The 18,630-nt window shown below is 36.0% G+C and overlaps 1 protein-coding gene across 1 annotated transcript in view; it reads right to left on the bottom strand.

The window, feature by feature from the left end:
* The window catches only part of TMEM156 (transmembrane protein 156), a 42,451-nt gene extending 27,434 nt beyond the window's left edge, over positions 1–15,017 (bottom strand). The window contains exon 1 of the mRNA XM_056803798.1: positions 14,170–15,017. Coding sequence (XP_056659776.1) covers positions 14,170–14,269 — 100 coding nt within the window. The 5' untranslated portion in view covers positions 14,270–15,017. The remainder of the gene's footprint in view (positions 1–14,169) is intronic.
* Between the last annotated feature and the right edge of the window lie 3,613 nt (positions 15,018–18,630).

An 18,630-nucleotide genomic window follows, 5' to 3' on the forward strand; every position in this document is an offset into this window, starting at 1 on the left:
AACTAGTACCAAATAGTTCTGATGACTAATGCTTTGTAAGAACTGGTATTAATTTTTTTTTCATTATTTCCTTTGAGTTTCTCGATTTTCTGTTCCTCTTACTGAATACTGTTATTATTTTCTTTCTCTATAAAATAATATTTTGGTTATTTGATTGATATGACATTGAATAAATAAATTAATATAGGTAATATTTCCATTTTTCATTATATTGGCATGACCCAATGATGAGTGATCAACATCTCTCTAATTATTTAGGTTTGTCTTTATTAATATAAAGAATGCTTTGTAGTTCCTGAGTATGTGATATACTTATATATTCTTTAGTTTCTAGAAAACCTCACAGGTCTGTCTCTTCAGGGCTCTGAGTATAACCAACATACAAATTAATGAGAAGTAAAACAATAAGGGAGGAAAGTACAATAGACAAGAGTCAGGAGAGCCAGGTCAAATCTCAGTAATTGTCTGAAATTTAATGAAAATTGATGAAAAGAAACCTCCAGCTTAGTAATTGTCTGACCTTGTGAAAGCCACATCTTTTCTAAGCCTCAGTTTCCTCATGTGTAAATTGGAGGGAATATCATTATCCCTGTCTCCTTTATAGGATCTGTGAAGATCAAATGAGAGAAAGTATATAAAAGCACTTTGAAAATGGTACAGCATTGTGCAAATGTAAGCTTATTCCTACAATGGAAACACTAACATCTTCCAAAGGGAAAAAGGCAAAGATTTTGTTCATTATCTACAATTGTACAATATTCATTCTTCTGTTCAACTCCATTAGCATGAATAATCAAGAGGTGACTAGATGCCTTTTGAGAGTCCCAGCACAGCAGTGCTAACTGCTATAGGGTAGGTGACCTCTCTTTCAGCTTATTCATAAACCTTATCTCAGTGACTCAGCTGTGGGAAAAGAACCAACTCAGTAGCTGGCAGTTCTGTCCCTGGATATGTCTTGCTGACCTATCTCATCTCACATGCTCAGATTGGACAATACCGCTTCTTTAAAGGGCTGAGCAAGGCTGAATCCAGGGGAAGAGATTACTTTGAATTTCTTACCAGGTATACTCCTAGTTATGGCTACTAGCATTATACTTACAAGAACATAAGTTGTCAGCTCTTTTTTTCACCTGGTACTCTAATTCAAGAGCTAGATTTTATTTTTTTGCACAATTTATAAACCAATCCACACTTTCTAAATGTTTTTTAAATTTATTAGGTTTGTATTTTTAACTCTAAGTTAATAGCAGTAATTATAAGTATTTAAAAACAGATATTCATTTTATGTTTATTTTTCATCATTATGATTATTTTTCATGTTTATTTAAGTTTCCTCAAATTGTTTTATTATACATTTAATGTTTCATAGTTGGTGTTAAGATTAAATTGTAACCCCTGACTATTTTTAGAACATCCTACTTAAAAGTTGAGTAGGAAGATCTACCTATTTTTAGATTTAATCATCAAAAGTATAAACACCCTACTTACAGTAGTAGGAAGATCTACCCATTTTTATATCTAATGACCAAAAGTATAAACCTCTCACTTAATCACTGAGTGGGAGGTCTGTGAACCACATATGCAATAGTGGGTGATGAATCAGAATCGACTGACTGCCTTCTGGACAGTCCTAGAGCAGAGTGTCACCTGTGATTGGTAGATGTAAAATTAGGGGAAGGTACAGGAAATGACACAAGAGAAAACGTCTTTAAAAGGGAGTGACAGCTTCCTGAAAGGAGTTCTATTCTTCATGCTTTTGAGCTGAGGCTGGTGAAGAGGGGCAGAAGGATCTGCTGACTGAACCTGAGACCCTATTCCTTTACACTATCACGTGATGAGTGAAAGGCTGACTCTTAATTGCTGGATATTCAGAAGAGACTAACCTCAGGAGAGACCTATCCTTTTGAGAGAGATTCCCTGCATCCCCAGGGCCTTGGCTACAAGAGCTGAGGCCCCTCCGGGTAAGAAGTAACTCTCCCTGCCCAGTGGCCAGGAGTAAATTACTTAGTGTTTAGGCCAGATATCTTACCTTATCCTCTCTCTGATTTCTTACTTCACTCTTCCTACATTTTGTAAATAAATTATAAATAAAATCTTTTTGGAATTAAGTAAATTCCTGGTGACCACACTCTTAAATAAACAAGTCCAACCTTTTTAAATTTAACCACCAGTTCCCCCTTACATTGATTTCATAATGTGAAAATTAAAATGGAGTTGTAATAAAAATAGAATAAGTTTTTATGATCTTGTTCAAGATCTTCTGCACATACATATGCAAAATAAGGAGATTGGACACATGCTTTCTAAAGTGCATAGGCAAGTGTCCAAGGTATGTCAAGTGTTTCCCCACCACATCATGTCTCAAAAAAGTTGATATTTTGTCTCATTTTTGGAATTTATATTTATGTAAAGTTTGATTGTTAATTTTTTTAAATTGCTTAGCTCAGTCTTAGTTTCTTTAGTTTGATGAAAAAAATTAACACCCTTTATAACTGACATAAAATTGATATAAATTTGTATATATTCAACAAATCTTCACCTAAAAAAGAAATCTGTAAGAGTGCACTCTCTGGATAAACCTGCATTAAGGACTCTTCTAGCTCTTCATCCTCTGATCTAAATATTTGCGTATTTTACCCAGAAGCATGATTCAAATAGCACATTACTTATAGTAGAAAATAATTATAATAAAAATTTAGCTCATATCCATTGATAATGTCCCTGTCAGGGAGATAAGAATATTCCACCTGATAAAATGCTACATTCCAGAGTTTTTATGTGCTCCTAAAACACATGGAAAAAAAACTAGTGGTGTTTCTTTGCCATTCTACATGTCGCCTTTGACACTATTCATCTTATATAGTCTTCCAGCTTCTTGAATTTATTTAGCTATGAGGTGATTAAGGAAAATGACAGAGATTTCTAATGCCATTGTTCATCTTCTAATCCAATAAATAATTAATTAGGCTTTCTAGAAGTGATTATATATTACTTATTTTTAGCTATGAGGTTGCCATATGTCCATGTAAAAATATTAGGTTTTACTCATTCAATTAGAAATGGAATACAAATTACCCTAATTCTCTGGTACAATATAAAAAACAAACAAACTAATATACAATCACTTTTAGATCAGATATGCCATTATAATTATTCAGCACCTGGTATGGGAGCATATTCTTGTTTTCATAAACAGGGATTTGTGTATCTATGGTCAATTAGTATTTCTGGGAACTAGACATCTAAATCCTTCTCTACTAAGATGACAATATCTCATAAATACTCTAGAACTTGGCCTTCAATCTACCAGTTTTCTGCTGAGTATGTCTTGAAATGCAGTGGGCTATGCAAACGAAGGACATTAAGCTGAATGAACAAAGAGATATTTTTTGACAACGGTCCAAACCAATCATTTTCATTTTCAATTAAAAGCAGGTTTGCAACATCTCATCCTGGCATGGAGGTGACCTTGTATTCTTGAAAGCCAACAGAATGCAGGTCCTGGCTGGTTCTACTGTTCAAGAAAGGCTTAAGGTATAACTCCATTAATTGGGACCAGCCTAGGAAATACATAAAGACTCAGTACTAGTAGGCTAGTTGCTTTGGGATATAGTCATGGCTGTGATGACCCAAGAAACAAAGAAAAATATAGATTCACCCTTGGCCCTGTGCAATCAGTTCTCTAGCTTCTGCAGTAATGGTGTTGAAGTGGGGCGGGGGGATGAGGAGAGAAAGAGGCTAAGAATTACACATGCATATACTGTCTATAAACATTAGCTTAGCTTTTGCCATTCTGTATAATGGATTGTATGATTAAGTATTAAATAAATACTTTTCTTTAGAAAATAAGCATGTTTCCTGGGTTCATAACTAAATGATAGTTAATCAATAAGCATTTATTAAGTGATTATTATATTCCAAACATTGTCCCACTATATTAATTTTCTATTGACCTTAAAAAATTTGACTCAGTAAAGCAAAATTTGCTAACAAGGGGCTTCCTCCACATGTCAGGAACCATAAAAGATTTCTTTATTTTTTTCTTATTCCTACAAGATTACTTGAAAGAAAGGACAGTAGACAACCTTGTTCACTGATGCATTAATTGTTAATATTACATGAGGCATAAACCAGAGAGACGTGTGCTTGCCAAAGGTGTTTGCCATTCTCTGGGAGGCTGTCTAGCCCAGAGTCCAAATGGAAGAGGAATTCCTTCTAGATGGGAAGATCCTTTAGATGCTCCTATTTGTGGGTGGTATGAATGATTACATCAAACCTCAGAATATTGCAATCTGCTAAATGAGCTCTATAGTCACTCAAACAAGTTCAGCCTAACAACCCACGTGGATGGATGAAGAATGAATGCTTATTAGACAGACCATGATATTCAGTTGGATGGACTATCTATAAAACTTATCCATCAGTATACATCCAGCCATATTCCTTGAGTAAACATTAAGACAATGAGTAGAGTCCAGAATTGAACAAGAGAAGAAAAAGCAAGCTGGATTGGTTTTGACAGATGAAACATTAAATAATTAGAAGTTTATATCAGAAACCAGTGCTTATTTTTAATAAGCATAACTTCTAGTTGTGCTAAATTACTGAGTCATGGAATCCTCATCTCCAAATAAAGTTGTAGGCCACTAAAAAGGGCAACAAAGATCCACATGATAGACAAAAGAAAGCTGGCACTATATTTACCAATGAAAAATTAGGAAGGAAAGATGACTTTGGAAGCTTTAAGGAATAACTCTTTTAAAATTACTTATGGTGTTCATACCACTCCATGTCAAGTCAGATTCTCCTTGTTTCTAAATTACTCCATGGCTATACTTGGTACCTTTTAAAAGTGCATTGCCTATTCTAGGTCATTATAATTTCATTTAGATAGTAGGGTTGTTTTTCTAGGAAAATTTCTAGGTATTTATTCAACAAATATTTGCTGTGTTCTTCTGTTCAGGGCACTGAATTGTGCTCTTGAGAAAATATAAAGAATAATAGGAAGAGGGGCAGCCAGGGGGCACAGTGGATAGAGCTCTAGGCCTAGAGCTGAGAGGACTTGGCTTCAAACCTGACCTCAGATGCATCCTAGCTGTGTGGCACTGGGCAAATTGCTTAACCCTGATTGCCTAGCCCTTGATGCTCTTCTATCTTAAAAGAGATACTAAACCAGGAGGTAAGAGTTCTTTTTTTAAAAAGGAAAATAGCTCAATTTTAAATAATGCTTTATTAAAACTTTCCTCACAACACCCCAATGAAATAGATAGTGCAAATATTATCTACATTTTACTAATAAACTAAAACTCAAATAGTTTAAGTAGCTTACCCAATACTAAGCACTGGACTCAAGATTTAAAGTCCAGTCCTCTAACTCATAGAGTCAGATGGTCTAGAGATCAAAGGGATTTTAGAAGTCTTCTGGCCAAAACTCTTCATATTATATATGAAGACAGTTTGACCCAGAAGTTAAATAACTTGCCCAGTATCACATAGATGACAAATAAAAGAGCTAATTCAAAGCCAGAGTTTCTACTTGCAAATCCACTGATCTTTCTTCTACTCCATCCTGACTGTCATTGGTCTTCCCACTACATCATACTGAATCTCTCCAGGGTGAGACAGAGTGTAAGATGAGAGATGAGGGTGTGTAGCTCTTATAGTCTAATGGAACCCATTGTTAAGTTTTCAGCATAAACATTTACATCTCTGAAATCAGCAAAGCTACATATCTGGGTTTGCTTTATTGTTTTGTTGGTAGTATAGACCTGAGAAATTCATGGAGAAAATACAAATTATACTTTAAAAGTGTGTCATGTGTACATTTCCTTCTCAGAGAGCCAATTGTTAAATATCTACCACCATGCCCTTGGATAAGTCACATATACAAATAAGTATAATACAGGGCATCATTTGAAAGTTAAGTTCTTACAGATATAAAGAATTATATTTGTTTAGAGACAAAAGAGTTTGATTCTGACTGAGGGATCAAATGATACATTACAGAAAATTGAGGAAGCTAGAACTGTCTGAACTGTATAGTCACTCTACTATTTTGTTCCTGACTTTCACAGGTGTTGATCTGAAATCATTTCCACTTGGCCACAAGCTCACTGTGCTAGTCAAATGGGAGCTTTCATGGAATGATTCAATCAAACCACACCTGGTCAGCCTAGCAAATAATGATCAAGAGGTTCCAAAGCAAGTCTTCATTCCAAATCCAATGGCAAAAGCTCAAACTTATGTCTTCATATTTTCATTTTCTGTCTCTCCAATAGGTGAAACTTCCCAGGGTGACTATGTGAAAAAGAAAGCAACATCCCATGGAGAGTGGATGATAAATGCATTGATGCTCTAAGCCAGATTGAAAGCTAGGGAGTCCTGAGGGGAGAAAGGCTTATAAACAGAACATAAAGAAAAGGCAGTTTAAATGCATGCCAGAAGACTGATATTTGGAAACTTCTAACTGGATATGCTAGAATTTGAAAGACAAATAGGGGGCATGAAGAGGCAGAATGTATATCCTTTCTTTGTTTTTGTTTATTTAAAAAGGGAAATAAAATATTTTAGGAGCCATAAAACCCCTAAAGAGAGGAATAATTTGTATGGCTAGAGTTGAGAAGAGAATCATAGATGGGTAAGGAAACAACCAAATGTTTTAGGTCCTATAGCAGTTGGATTTCATACAATGTACATTTTTGAGAAGCTTTAGGTTCATGATGAAACTTTAAGATACAAAAATATTCATAGAGATAAGTTTTGGGGTTTTTAAAGATCATTGCTTTCTCTCCTCTTTTGCATACATGAATTTTAAAGCTCTACTCATCATTTTGCAAAGGTAGGCAATATGACAAGGTATGGGGAAGAGTATAGTGATATGTATTTTAAAGTAAGCAGTTTCCCACCCCCAGCCCCAAATCTGGCCCCCCAAATCACATCTTGAATACTCTTCTATGGCTGCAGTGAAACAGTTAGTTCAAAAATCATCCCAAGCAATAGCTGCTTCTTCTGCCATCTGGGTGAGAGGATATAGTTTATCCTCCTGGGGCTGTTAAAATGCATTCCATTTAGCAGCCTTTGGCAGGATGGGGTTTTTGGATTCCTTTGTTTTGTAACATGTGTTTAGAAATATCCTCTAGTGTGTTTAGAAATATCCTCTATCACATAAAATGCAGTGATCTTAAAGGGCAACTCATTGGGAAATACTAAATAAATAAGTTCCTCTAGCGATGTTAACATCCTTTTCTTTAGTATTATTTGAGACCTTTCTTTTTGAACTCTTTTTATACAACACTCTATATCAATTTATTCAACTAGTTATAAGAGACCAGTAGTTTAAACATTATTGGGATTTATTTTTAACAATAACAATACTAGCTAGCATATAAAGACAGCTTTAAGGTTTACAAAGTATGTTACAAATGTTACTTTGTTTTATCATCATACCATCCCTGGGAGGTAGTTGTTATTATTTTCATTTTACAGATGAAGAAAGTGAAACAACCAGAGGTTGCCCTTACCCAGGGCAACACAACTTATACGTGTCTAAGGCCAGCTTGCAATATCTTTTCCAGTCCTCAGGTCCAGAGTTCTAATTCCCTGTACCATTTAGCTGCCTAATGTTAATAAAACAATGACAACTGACAAAGTAATGAGACTAAAACTAATAGTGAGAAAGAGAGGCTAGCTCTTTCATGGGAAGTTCAAAAATCATTCAGACCATGAAATATATTTTATTGCCTAAACTTTTTAATTAATTATCATTATAGCTGACATTCTCTATGGGATATAGATAATTAGATGATAAAAAGAACTGTCAGTACTCAACTACATAAGGATTAATAATTTGTGAGTATTCAGAGTCCTTTGCCACTGCTTTCTCCCATTTCACTGATTGTTACAGTTCTGTCCTCACAAAAGGATGTGAAATAGGACAAGAAGTGTAACCAACAAGCCTGACTCAATATTTCCATTTTGCTTTTAAAACTTCATGAGGAAACTGAAGCAAATGGACAAAGCTTGTCCTGGAGTATTATATCTATGTTATCACTTACTGATGCCATTCAAGAACTGGTGATGTAACTACTGGCTCTGGTCTGTGAACGTTAATGAAATACAAATACACTTTCAAGAGAACAGTTTCTTCAAAAGTGAATAAACAACTTCCTCTAACTATAAATAGACCTATAATCAGATCAGCTAGGATAGGATAATAGGCATTGTTCAAACATCTTTTGGAGCTAAAAGAAAAATGGCAATCACTAAAGAATTTGCATGAAGCCATTTTTGGAGTCAATTTTGAGCCATTTACAAGTCCAATAAAACAAGGCTCATCAGATAATTTATTTTAAGGCAACTAAACTAGCAACCACTTTTTAATTACAATTTTTCTGTAAGTCATTCTTTTTTTTTAAAACCCCTACTTTCTGTCTTAGTAATAACTCTAAGGTAGAAGGACAAGGGGTAGGCAAATAGGATTAAGTTACTTGCCCAAGCACATTGCTAGGAAGTATCTGAGGTCATATTTGAACCCAGATCTTCCTAACTCCAGGTCTGGTGCTCTATCTCCTGTGCTACCTATCTGCTCCAGTCATTCCTTTTTAATACCTACATGGAACATTATTCTTTAAGGTATTATATGAGTAACTTTTGGATAATTACTCCCATTTTATGGTGCTTTTTGTTTTAAAAAGTACTTTTCAATTATCAGTTTTGTGAAAGAGTTAATACAAGTCCCATTCCATTTTAAAAATGAGGAAATCTGAACTTGGAAAGGTTAAGTGACTTGTTCTGTCATAAACAAAATGTACACATTTCTATGCTATAAACAGAACTTATATTTAGTTTTCCTGACAAGTGCAATGCTATATCCTCCACACCACCTGCCTCTCATACTTGTCAAGGTAGAAAACTATAAGAACAAGAAACTGAGGCAACAGAAATTTAAACATGATCAATTTATTAGCAAAGCTAGCAAGTGCCAATAAATGTGGTCCAAGATTTCATAGTAGCCAAGTTCCCTTGGAAAGTTTATAGAGCTTTCTTATGATAACACTAAGGCAAATCACAGCATCTTAAGTAACGTGGATGTTTATCAATTTCTGATTTGTTGGGGTAGAGGAATATTATGCTTGAAAATAAAGGTAAACCAAAGCACAAAGTTCCAAGCACATTCAGTTTAGTAAGATTAGCTATTACCAATAAATTAGATCTCTCAAGTCTTTAATCACAAAATACCATGAGGTCTTACTAATCTTCATATAGTTTTGGGAAGTACAAGAGAATAAAGAATAGGAAACATCAGCTAGAAAATAATGATTGATTACAAAGTCTGAAGTATCAAAAATGATCAAAAATAATATAATTGACTGAACATCTGGGGCTAGCAACAACCCCTTCTTCAATCCTGCTATCAGGAAAACTTGATTGCTAGAATTCTTCTGCTTGTTAGTTGAACAGAGAAAATAGATGGCTCTTCCTTAATTTTGTATGGGTATGCAAGGCAACAGAGAGATAACGCGTTTCTTTGAGTTAGGGGGTTCTATAAGACAACTGAATGTTAAACAAACTCAGAGAATAAAAGCTGAACTTCTGAACTTAATTCCTTTATTTGGTAATATTTATAGTACTATGCCATTTTAAAAAAAACTTCCATTTCCAAAAGAGTCTATAAAATAATACAAAATCTTTTTAATTGCATGGACCTGAAACTTCATCTATATAAGGGACTTCCTGTATGGGAATCCCCCTCTACAGATACACATAGACAACTTATTTTTAACTTAATCACAAAAGTTGCTTGGGGGCACTAAGAGGTGGTGACTTCCTCAAGGTACAATGGCTAGTTTGCATTGGGGGAAGGACTTGAAACTCCTATCTTCTCAGCTCAGTGGCCAGACTTTTTTTTTGACATACTACTCTGCAATGAAAAAATTAGATAAGACTCAATCGAAAGTGATTTTCAGACTAGTTTGGTGCTTATTCAGTGTTTGTTATGTTACCTTGGTGTCTTTTTTTTTTAAATCCAAAAGCACTATCCAGCACAGAGTACATACCTAGGAGGTATAGAATATCCACCCTGAGAAGTTGAGATAAGTGTAGTTACTTGACCTCTACTTTTATCTTTCTTCTTAATCTGAAATAATCTAATACTAATATAGATATCCCCTTGAAGTATGTGATGCGTGTCATCCGAGCTGAGCCAAGATAGCATTGGGAAGAGGAATAATTGCTAATTGAATTCTGTTTTCAATACCTGAAAACAAGAGCTTTCACCTCTTCCCAATACTTCTTTTTCTTTCTTTTTTTTCTTTTCTTTTTTTACTGCTCCTAAGCCTATACATTTCTTAATTAAATTTTTTTTAATTAACAAAATTTATATTCTTTGACTCATGTTCTCTCAATTAAAAAAAAGAAAACCAAAATCTTTGTAACAACGTACATAGTCAAGTATAATAAATTTCTATATTGGCCATGTTCAAAAAAATGTTTCAATTTGCATCCAGAGTCTGACACCTCTTGTCAGGATGTGGTTAACTTATCTCATTACAGGAACTCTGGTTGGCCATTGCATCGATCAGAGTTCTTAATTCTTTCAAAGCAGTTTATCTTACAATATTGTTGTTACTATATAAATTCTTCTTGTGGCTCTGCTCACTTCACTGGATCAATTCATACAAATATTCCCAGGTTTCTATTTATGATGTACATCTATTCCATTCAAAGACCATCATTTGTTCAGTCATTCCCAATTGATGGATAAACCTCCAGTTTCCAAATCTTTGCCACCCCAAAAAGAGCTGCTTTAAATATTTTTTTTGTATGTATGTGTCCTTTTACTGTTTCTTTATCTTTTTAGTGTATGGATCTAGCAGTGGCATTATACAGAGTTTAGTAACTTTGAATATTGGTTTAAATTGCTTTCAAGAAGGATTGGACCAGTTCACAACTCTTCTTAACAGTGCATTAATGTTGATTTTCCCAAAGCCCCTTAAAAATTTGTAATTTTCCTTTTTTTACCAACTTGACCAATCGGATGCGGGTAAAGTAGAATCTCAGAGTAGCTTTAATTTTTATTTATTATTTAGTGACTGGGAACATTTTTCATGTGATTAATAACTTGGATTTCTTCCTCTCAAAACTTCCTATTCACATCTTTTGACAAATCATCAGTTGGAAAATGATACTTATTCTTATAAATTTGAATTTGTTTCTATATATGTTCAAAAAGAGGTCTTTATCCAAGCTATTCCTTCATTTTCACTGTTTCATTTTCTATTCCCTCTCTTCTTCCTATCTCATGTTGTAATAATACTGTCTCATGTACTAATAAAAACTGTACAGCCCAAGCAAAGAGAAAAGTTGTTTATTTATCTAATAAATGGATAATGAATTCATGAATTAGGACAAAATGTAGATGATTGGCCAAAATAGCAACACAATTGGAAGTTCAGTTCAATAGACTAAGCATTTAGTTTGCACCTACTACATGCCAAACATTGTGCTAGGTGCTAGAGATACTAAGATTAAAACAGAAACAGTGTGTGCCCTCAAGGAGCTTATATTCACATGACACTGTTTTCTTGTCATTGACTCTGAGAAAATGCTAACCCAAATATTATACTAAACTGACCAAAATTTAATTTAAAAATTTTAGGCCTATTCTGAATCCAATACATTCTTTCCACTACACATTAGACCCAAAGGAATTTCTATTCTATTTCCATAGATCTAGAAGGACCACTTTGGGAGAAAACCTGGATTTAAATCCTAGTTTTCATATTGAATGTGTGATTCTCAGCAAGCACTTATAGTTTCTGGGTAGTAAGTGAATAGAGTACTGGCCTTAGAGTCAGGAAGACCTGAATTCAAACTCTGCCTCTGACACTACCTATATGACTATTAGCAATTCAGACTCCAGTCATTAGTTTCCGCTTCCATAAACTGCAGCCAATAATACTGTAGTTCCTACTTTAAAAACACTGTTACGAGGGGACTTACGGGTAAACATGGCAGCAGTCTAGATGCAGGACTCTTCCTCTCTTCAGCATTTACCAATACAGACTACCTCAAAAAGCCAAAAAAAACCCAAAACCTAAATTCATATGAACGAAGGAACTCTACAGTAGGGCGCAGCATTGAAGGTATGTGGGATTTGGGCATTTCCACACCATAAGGGGGTGGAAAAGCTTTCACCAAAACATGAGCTGATCCACCCTTCCCCATCCCACCTACAGAGCCAGCATCAGAGCCAGTGTGCACTAGAATCAATGAGTGAGCAATTACAGGGTCTAACTTTTTTCTCCAAGAAGTTCTCAGCAGTGGTATCTGTTGGTGATGGAATACTATTGTGCTGAAAGCAATAATGAACTGGAGGGATTCCATGTGAACTGGAATGAGCTCCAGGAATTGATGCAGAGTGAAAGGAGCAGAACCAGGATAACATTGTACACAGAGACTGATACACTGTGGTACAACTGAATGTGATGGACTTCTCCATTAGTTGCAATGCAGTGATCCTGAACAACCTGGAGGGATTTTTGAGAAAGAACACTCTCCACATTCAGAGGAAAAACTGGGAGTAGAAACACTGAAGAAAAACAACTGCTTGACTTCATGGGTCGAGGGGGATATGATTGGGGTTGTAGACTCTAAATGAATATCCTAGTGCAAACGTCAAAAACATGGAAATAGTTTCTGATCAAGGACACATGTAATACCCAGTGGAATTGCGCATCAGCTATGGGAAGGGTGAGGGTAGGAGAGGGAGGGATAGACTATGATTCTTTAATCAAGGAATAATGTTCTAAATTGACTAAATTTAAAAAAAGACTGTTAAGACTATTGTGAAGCACAAATTACATAATGGATGGAAAGTGTCTTGCATACTCTAAATAATTATATGTGTCAGTTATTACAATTATAAAATATACTAAATATTCACTTTTGGTTTTCAGTTCTATAATCTATTAATACAATCATGCCCTAATTTTGATGTAATTCAGCTTGTCCATATCTTACCATCCTGTTCACAATAATTCACAAGTGAAATAAGTTATCTATATTTTTATTGTGTGTATTATAATATACCATACCTCAGTCTTTTAGCAGCATTAAAATATATGCTTTCTTCAATCAAAAATTCTGTCAACATAATTTCAAATAGTCCAAAGAAAGACAAAAGATTCATTTATTTACACATGATGATATGCAGAAAAGCATCCATATGATAAATCTCATCTCTTTTTTGATAGTTTTGGAAATATGCAGATAGAACTAAGAAGATTTCAGCATATGTTTGGAATTTAGCCCCACTCTCTGTGGACATCAATCAAATGAATCAGGTAACAAAGAAGCATTCTTTTTCAAAGTTGTATTTTGGAAAACATGTTACGAGATAGTTCAGTAATATTAAATAATCTGCAAAAGATTCTTTTGCTAGCACATTTAAAAAAGAGTTTCAATTTTTTATCTGTTGATTCTCTCAATTTCAATCTTTAACCTTCATTATATTACAATTCTTTTTTATCCACATTTTTTATTTGTTCTGTTTCTCTTCCATGTTAAAAAAAATTAAGCTAAGTTTACACATTATCTTAGTAGTATTTCCAAAATAGAAAAATAATGTCACTTTTCTCAAAATTTAAAACAGTAGATTATTTATATGTGACTTGCACAGTGGGTATATGATGAATGTATGTTGAGCTAAATGAAAGAAATGCTGGATGCAGCATCTTTATTGTGGAGATGGGAAGTTCAAAAAATTTTTAATCTGATAAACATCTCCATATAAAACATCACAAGCTAATAACACAAACTAGCTTTTGACACACAAATAAGTGGGAAAGTAGACCTTTAACAAACTAGAAACTTTATTTTTAACTTTCCTTTTTAATGTTCATGCCTATCATATAATACATAACCATAATATTAAAAGTACTATACTATGTTGCTAGGATTTATATAGTGCTTAAGGTTTGCAAAGCACTTTACATCTATTATCTCATTTGATAAACTATCAATTGTAATTTTATGTCATTTTATAAGAAGTTATCAGGCATAATAACTGTTTGTTTGTTTTTTGGTAAGCAACACAAATGCAAAAAAAGACCTTTTGCCATTAAATGACATCAAGAAAAGGGAGATCATTTGCTACAATTGATTACTCACCTTTGGATGTCTTGAAATATTCTGGCAAAATTAAAATGAACATGATCATTATCACCACTAATAACTTGAGGAGAGCGGGTTTTGTCATATTCAAGCACATGGCATAAATAAAATAACTCACAGCTAGAAGAGTGATAGTGTGTTTCTTCCTGGTTTAAGTTTCATTTTTGTGGTGTATTACGTTAATGCAACATACTTCAGACTTCCTTTTGAGGGTAAGACTGTTTTTTTATTACAAAGTAAGCTCTGAATAGAGTCTTCACTTTTCTGGGGAGCTTATTTATTTAAAAAAACTACTCTCTAATAAGCCCTTTCAAAGGCATCTTCTAAAAGTGAAATTTAAATAAATACATGGGGGGGGGGGATTGTTCCTGTCTTGTTTTGTTTGTGCACATTTATCAATTTGTGCAGAGAAATATAATCCCATCTCTAGTTACCAAAGGGAAAGTTATGCATGCCTGTAATGTCCCAGGAAGCAGGATACAGGAAATTGTGTGTTCAGAAGCCAATAAGCAGTGTGGTACCTCACTGAAAAGGAAAACTCAAGAGGCATGCAGGATTTTCATGCCATTTTGCCAAAATATGCATGGTAGCAGTCGGATTAGGATAGGATAACGTTGGGATTCCATTATTCCTGTGAATACTGCAGTTATCATTACACAGTCCACATTTTCCATTCCATTTCAAGATAGATCTTTCATTATGGTAACCACGGTGAAATCAAATACATACTTCTTGGGATATAAATTAGAATTGTGGGGAAAATGTATGGTGAAAAATGCATATGTAAAAACTTGGAAAATATGTTGACTTGGAAAATAACATATCATCTAGCAATTCATATTGTTTTAGGGTAGAGATTGTGTTTCTTTAGGGATTTTGGTTTTCTTTCTTTTTGATTTCTGGCTGAAAGATAGAGGTAACTTCCCCTGCTCATTTGGAGAGTGGTGGGAGGGGACAGTTTGAGAAGGGGAGATTTCTCCTGTGGGTAGCAGGTAGAAATTTTGTCTGGGACATATGAAGAGTCAGGAGACCAAAGGGCCCAGGATCAGTGGTGGAGAGAGGCGCTGGAGTGCAGTGAAAGGAGTAGCTAACTCAAATCCTGACTTGCAACCCTCTCAGTGGTGAGACCACAGCTAAGTTGCTCAGCCTCTCTTGGCCTTTGTTTTATAGCTGTAATGCCTCATGGGATTGTTCTGAGAATCCAGCGAGATTTAGCCCAAGCCCTTTGCCAGCCTTCAAGAACATGTCAAGTGAGCTGATGGCCTTATTCTGGGGCAATGGGTAAGGAGAAAGCGAGCTATGGGCATCTTTCACTGAAGTGAGGGCAAAGTGGAGGCAGCAAACAGCAAGTGGTTAGAGAAAGAACTGAGGCGTCACTCCCCGCTTAGCTCACAAACACCTGAAACCTCAGCCAATCCTCCCCCTCTCATGTGTCAGTCATGACACTAGTGGAGCCCAGGAAGGAGCAGGCCCAGGACCCAAAGGAGAATTGAAGCCAGAGCTGGGTGACCAGTTTGAGGGGTGTGGAGTGGATGGGGGGGTGGGTAGCATCTCTCAGAAATCAATCATGCGCAGACAGGAGACTTGGAGAGATGCTGCCTTTAATGAGAGAAAATAGCAGACAGCAGCCAAGAAGAGGTGAGGATGGGCTGCCACCCTGGGTGGTCTCCCAGCAACAGTGTTCCCTGGGGTACCAATGAATCCAAAATGTATAGGACGGTGCTTTCAGTGATCCAAAACCTGTGGGTGGCATAAAGTCTGAATAGCTTAGCTTCTTTTCATCGTCTTACCCTTCTAAAGCTTCCTAGCTCTCTTTGAATCATGGGAGTCTTTCCCAAATGAACACTTTCTCAGTTTGGGTCATAATTCAGGAATGGGCCAGTCCAGAACCACAGTCTTTCTAGATAGGGGGACTCTCTCCTAGGCACTTTGACCTCCTCACTGGACTCTCTGTACTGTAATTTTCCTGGAACTTCATTTCCTTGACCCAACTGAGAATGAATAATAAAGGAAAGGAAAGGTGTTGGGTCAGGAGTACTAATAATCACAAGGGGCTTGGCTGGGGGAAGGGTCTCCACTTCAGGGAGAGGCTGTCTCTATGGTTTCTTATGTAGAGATAGGCATCTTTTCTCTCTCCCAGAAGGGCCTAGCTGAGCTAATCTATATAGGAGAGTTATGGGGATAATTGACCAGAAATTATCAATACTACTATTAATCCTAATGCCAACCATAATTGTGAATAATGCATTCCTAATTACTAATTTTTACTCCACACAAGGGAAAGAGACCAAGGCATTGACCTCCCATTGGGTGCAGAAAAAAAAACAAAAATACACAAATGAATATCCTTTTTATTTTAAGAGAATCATTATGTACTTGACCCCAAAGTAGGAGTTCTTAACCTGGTTTCTGAACTTGGGTTGTCTTTTTTTAAAAATCATAGCTATATTTCAATTGTTTTCCTTGGTAAATCTATATATTTTACTTTATGCATTTAAAAACATTTTTCTGAGAAAGGATTAAAATAGCTTTGCCAGCATACCAAAAAAGGACCATGATCTAGAAGTTAAGAATCCCTTCCCCAAAGGAATGAGTCTTGTAATAAGTTCTAAATTTTCCACATTGTCATGCATGTTTTATCAATGCTTCTTGACCTTTAATCTTCTGAAATTAAAATAATCAGATAGTTACAGCCTGTGGGATTTATGAATTACTTGGTTATTGCTAAACTATTTTGAGAATTTCAAATATTACTATAGTTCCTGAGTCTAGTTCCCAACCTCATGGGTTTTATTTTTAATTTTATTAGTTCATCCAGGGTTCACCAGGCCAACTACAACTGACTCACACCAACAAAAGTCACAAATTTCCAATTTGTAAAACACCCTTTTCCTCCCCCATTCCTTCAATATCATTCTAGCTATTATAATAATGTAATACAGCCTCCCTAGCCATTCCTCCTAATACTGGGTACACCTCCTCTTATGAGCTTAGGCAAGAGATTAGAAATATTCTTTGCTCCCCACAGCCGTTTTCAGGTTCCCAACCACCTAACAGCACTCAGTAACCTCTCGTCCTTTGAGATTCATGCTATTTATTTCTTTGTTGTCTTCTGTAGTTGAAGAGGAATGACATAGCTCTGCCAGGGTCATTGCACACGTGTTCCATTGTGGCTGATCAGACCAATACAAACTCAGAAATCTCTAGCACAGGCTGAGCACAGAGAGCACAGAGAAACATCTGGAGTGGAGATGTTTCTAAATTTGCACATTGGAGGTTTCTTTTGAGTTACTGCAATCCTCCTTTGCTCTTAGAGCACGGCATCTTCTTTGATACAGGCTCACCATGCCAGACTGTTCTGTGCCAGGGTCTCCCATGTCTCACAACTGGAACCAAGTCCTTCAGAGAGACTTTTAGAGTATCCTCATATTGTTCATTCTGACCTCCATGAGCACTTGCCTTGTGCGGTTCTCCATAAAACAGTCTTTTAGGGAAGCATATGTTTGGCATTTGAACAACATGGCCAGTCCATTGGAGTTGCCCTCTGCAGTAGACTTTGAATGTCTGGCAGTTCAGTTTGAACAAGGACCTCAGTGCCTGGTACCTTATTTTGACAGATGATCTTCAGAATCTTCCCAAGACAATCCAAATGGAAGCAGTTCAATTTCCTGGCCTGGTGCTGGTAGACTGTCCAGGTTCCACAAGCATTCAACAATGAGCTCAGCCCAATGGCTCGTAGACATTCAGTTGGGAAGGCAGCCTAATAGCTCTTCTCTCCCACACGTTCCCTCAGAGCCTCCCATTGAGCTAGCTCTGGCAATGCATGCATTAACCTCATCATCTATGTGAACATTCCTGGGGAAAGTATATTGCCAAGATAAGCAAATCAATCCACAGCACTCAAAATTTCTACATTTGCTGTAACAGATGGTTCAACATATGGATGATGTGGTGCTGGCTGGTGGAGAACCTCTGTTTTCTTAATGTTAATTGTCAGACCAAAATTAGCATTAACACTTCAACTGGTTCCTCGCTGATGTTAGACAATCCTATTATAACTCCCCTTTTTCCACTCACTATCTCACTCTCCACAGCAGCTCTTTTCATCTCTCCTCAAACCTTCCATGGTTCTCCCTTCTGCCAGTCTCCATTCACCATAGGCTCCTTTTTCTCTCTTCCTCATCTCATATACTCAGGTTTTTTGTAACTATTTCTTCTCCTGTCTAACATGATAAAGCGGCCTTTCTCTTTATCAAGACTGACTCCCGTCTCTTCCAACCAATTGCCCCTCTGTCATCTTGAATCCATCACTTATTTTCAATATCTTGATGTCTACTGGCTCTTTCCCTATTCCCTACAAATATGCCCATGTCTCCTCTATCCTCAAAAACTCTTATTTGATTCTTCCATCCCCATTAACAATTGTCTTATGTCTCTTCTGCCCTTTGTGACTAAACT

Source organism: Monodelphis domestica, chromosome 6 (assembly GCF_027887165.1).
Source record: "Monodelphis domestica isolate mMonDom1 chromosome 6, mMonDom1.pri, whole genome shotgun sequence".
Lineage (NCBI taxonomy): Eukaryota > Metazoa > Chordata > Mammalia > Didelphimorphia > Didelphidae > Monodelphis > Monodelphis domestica.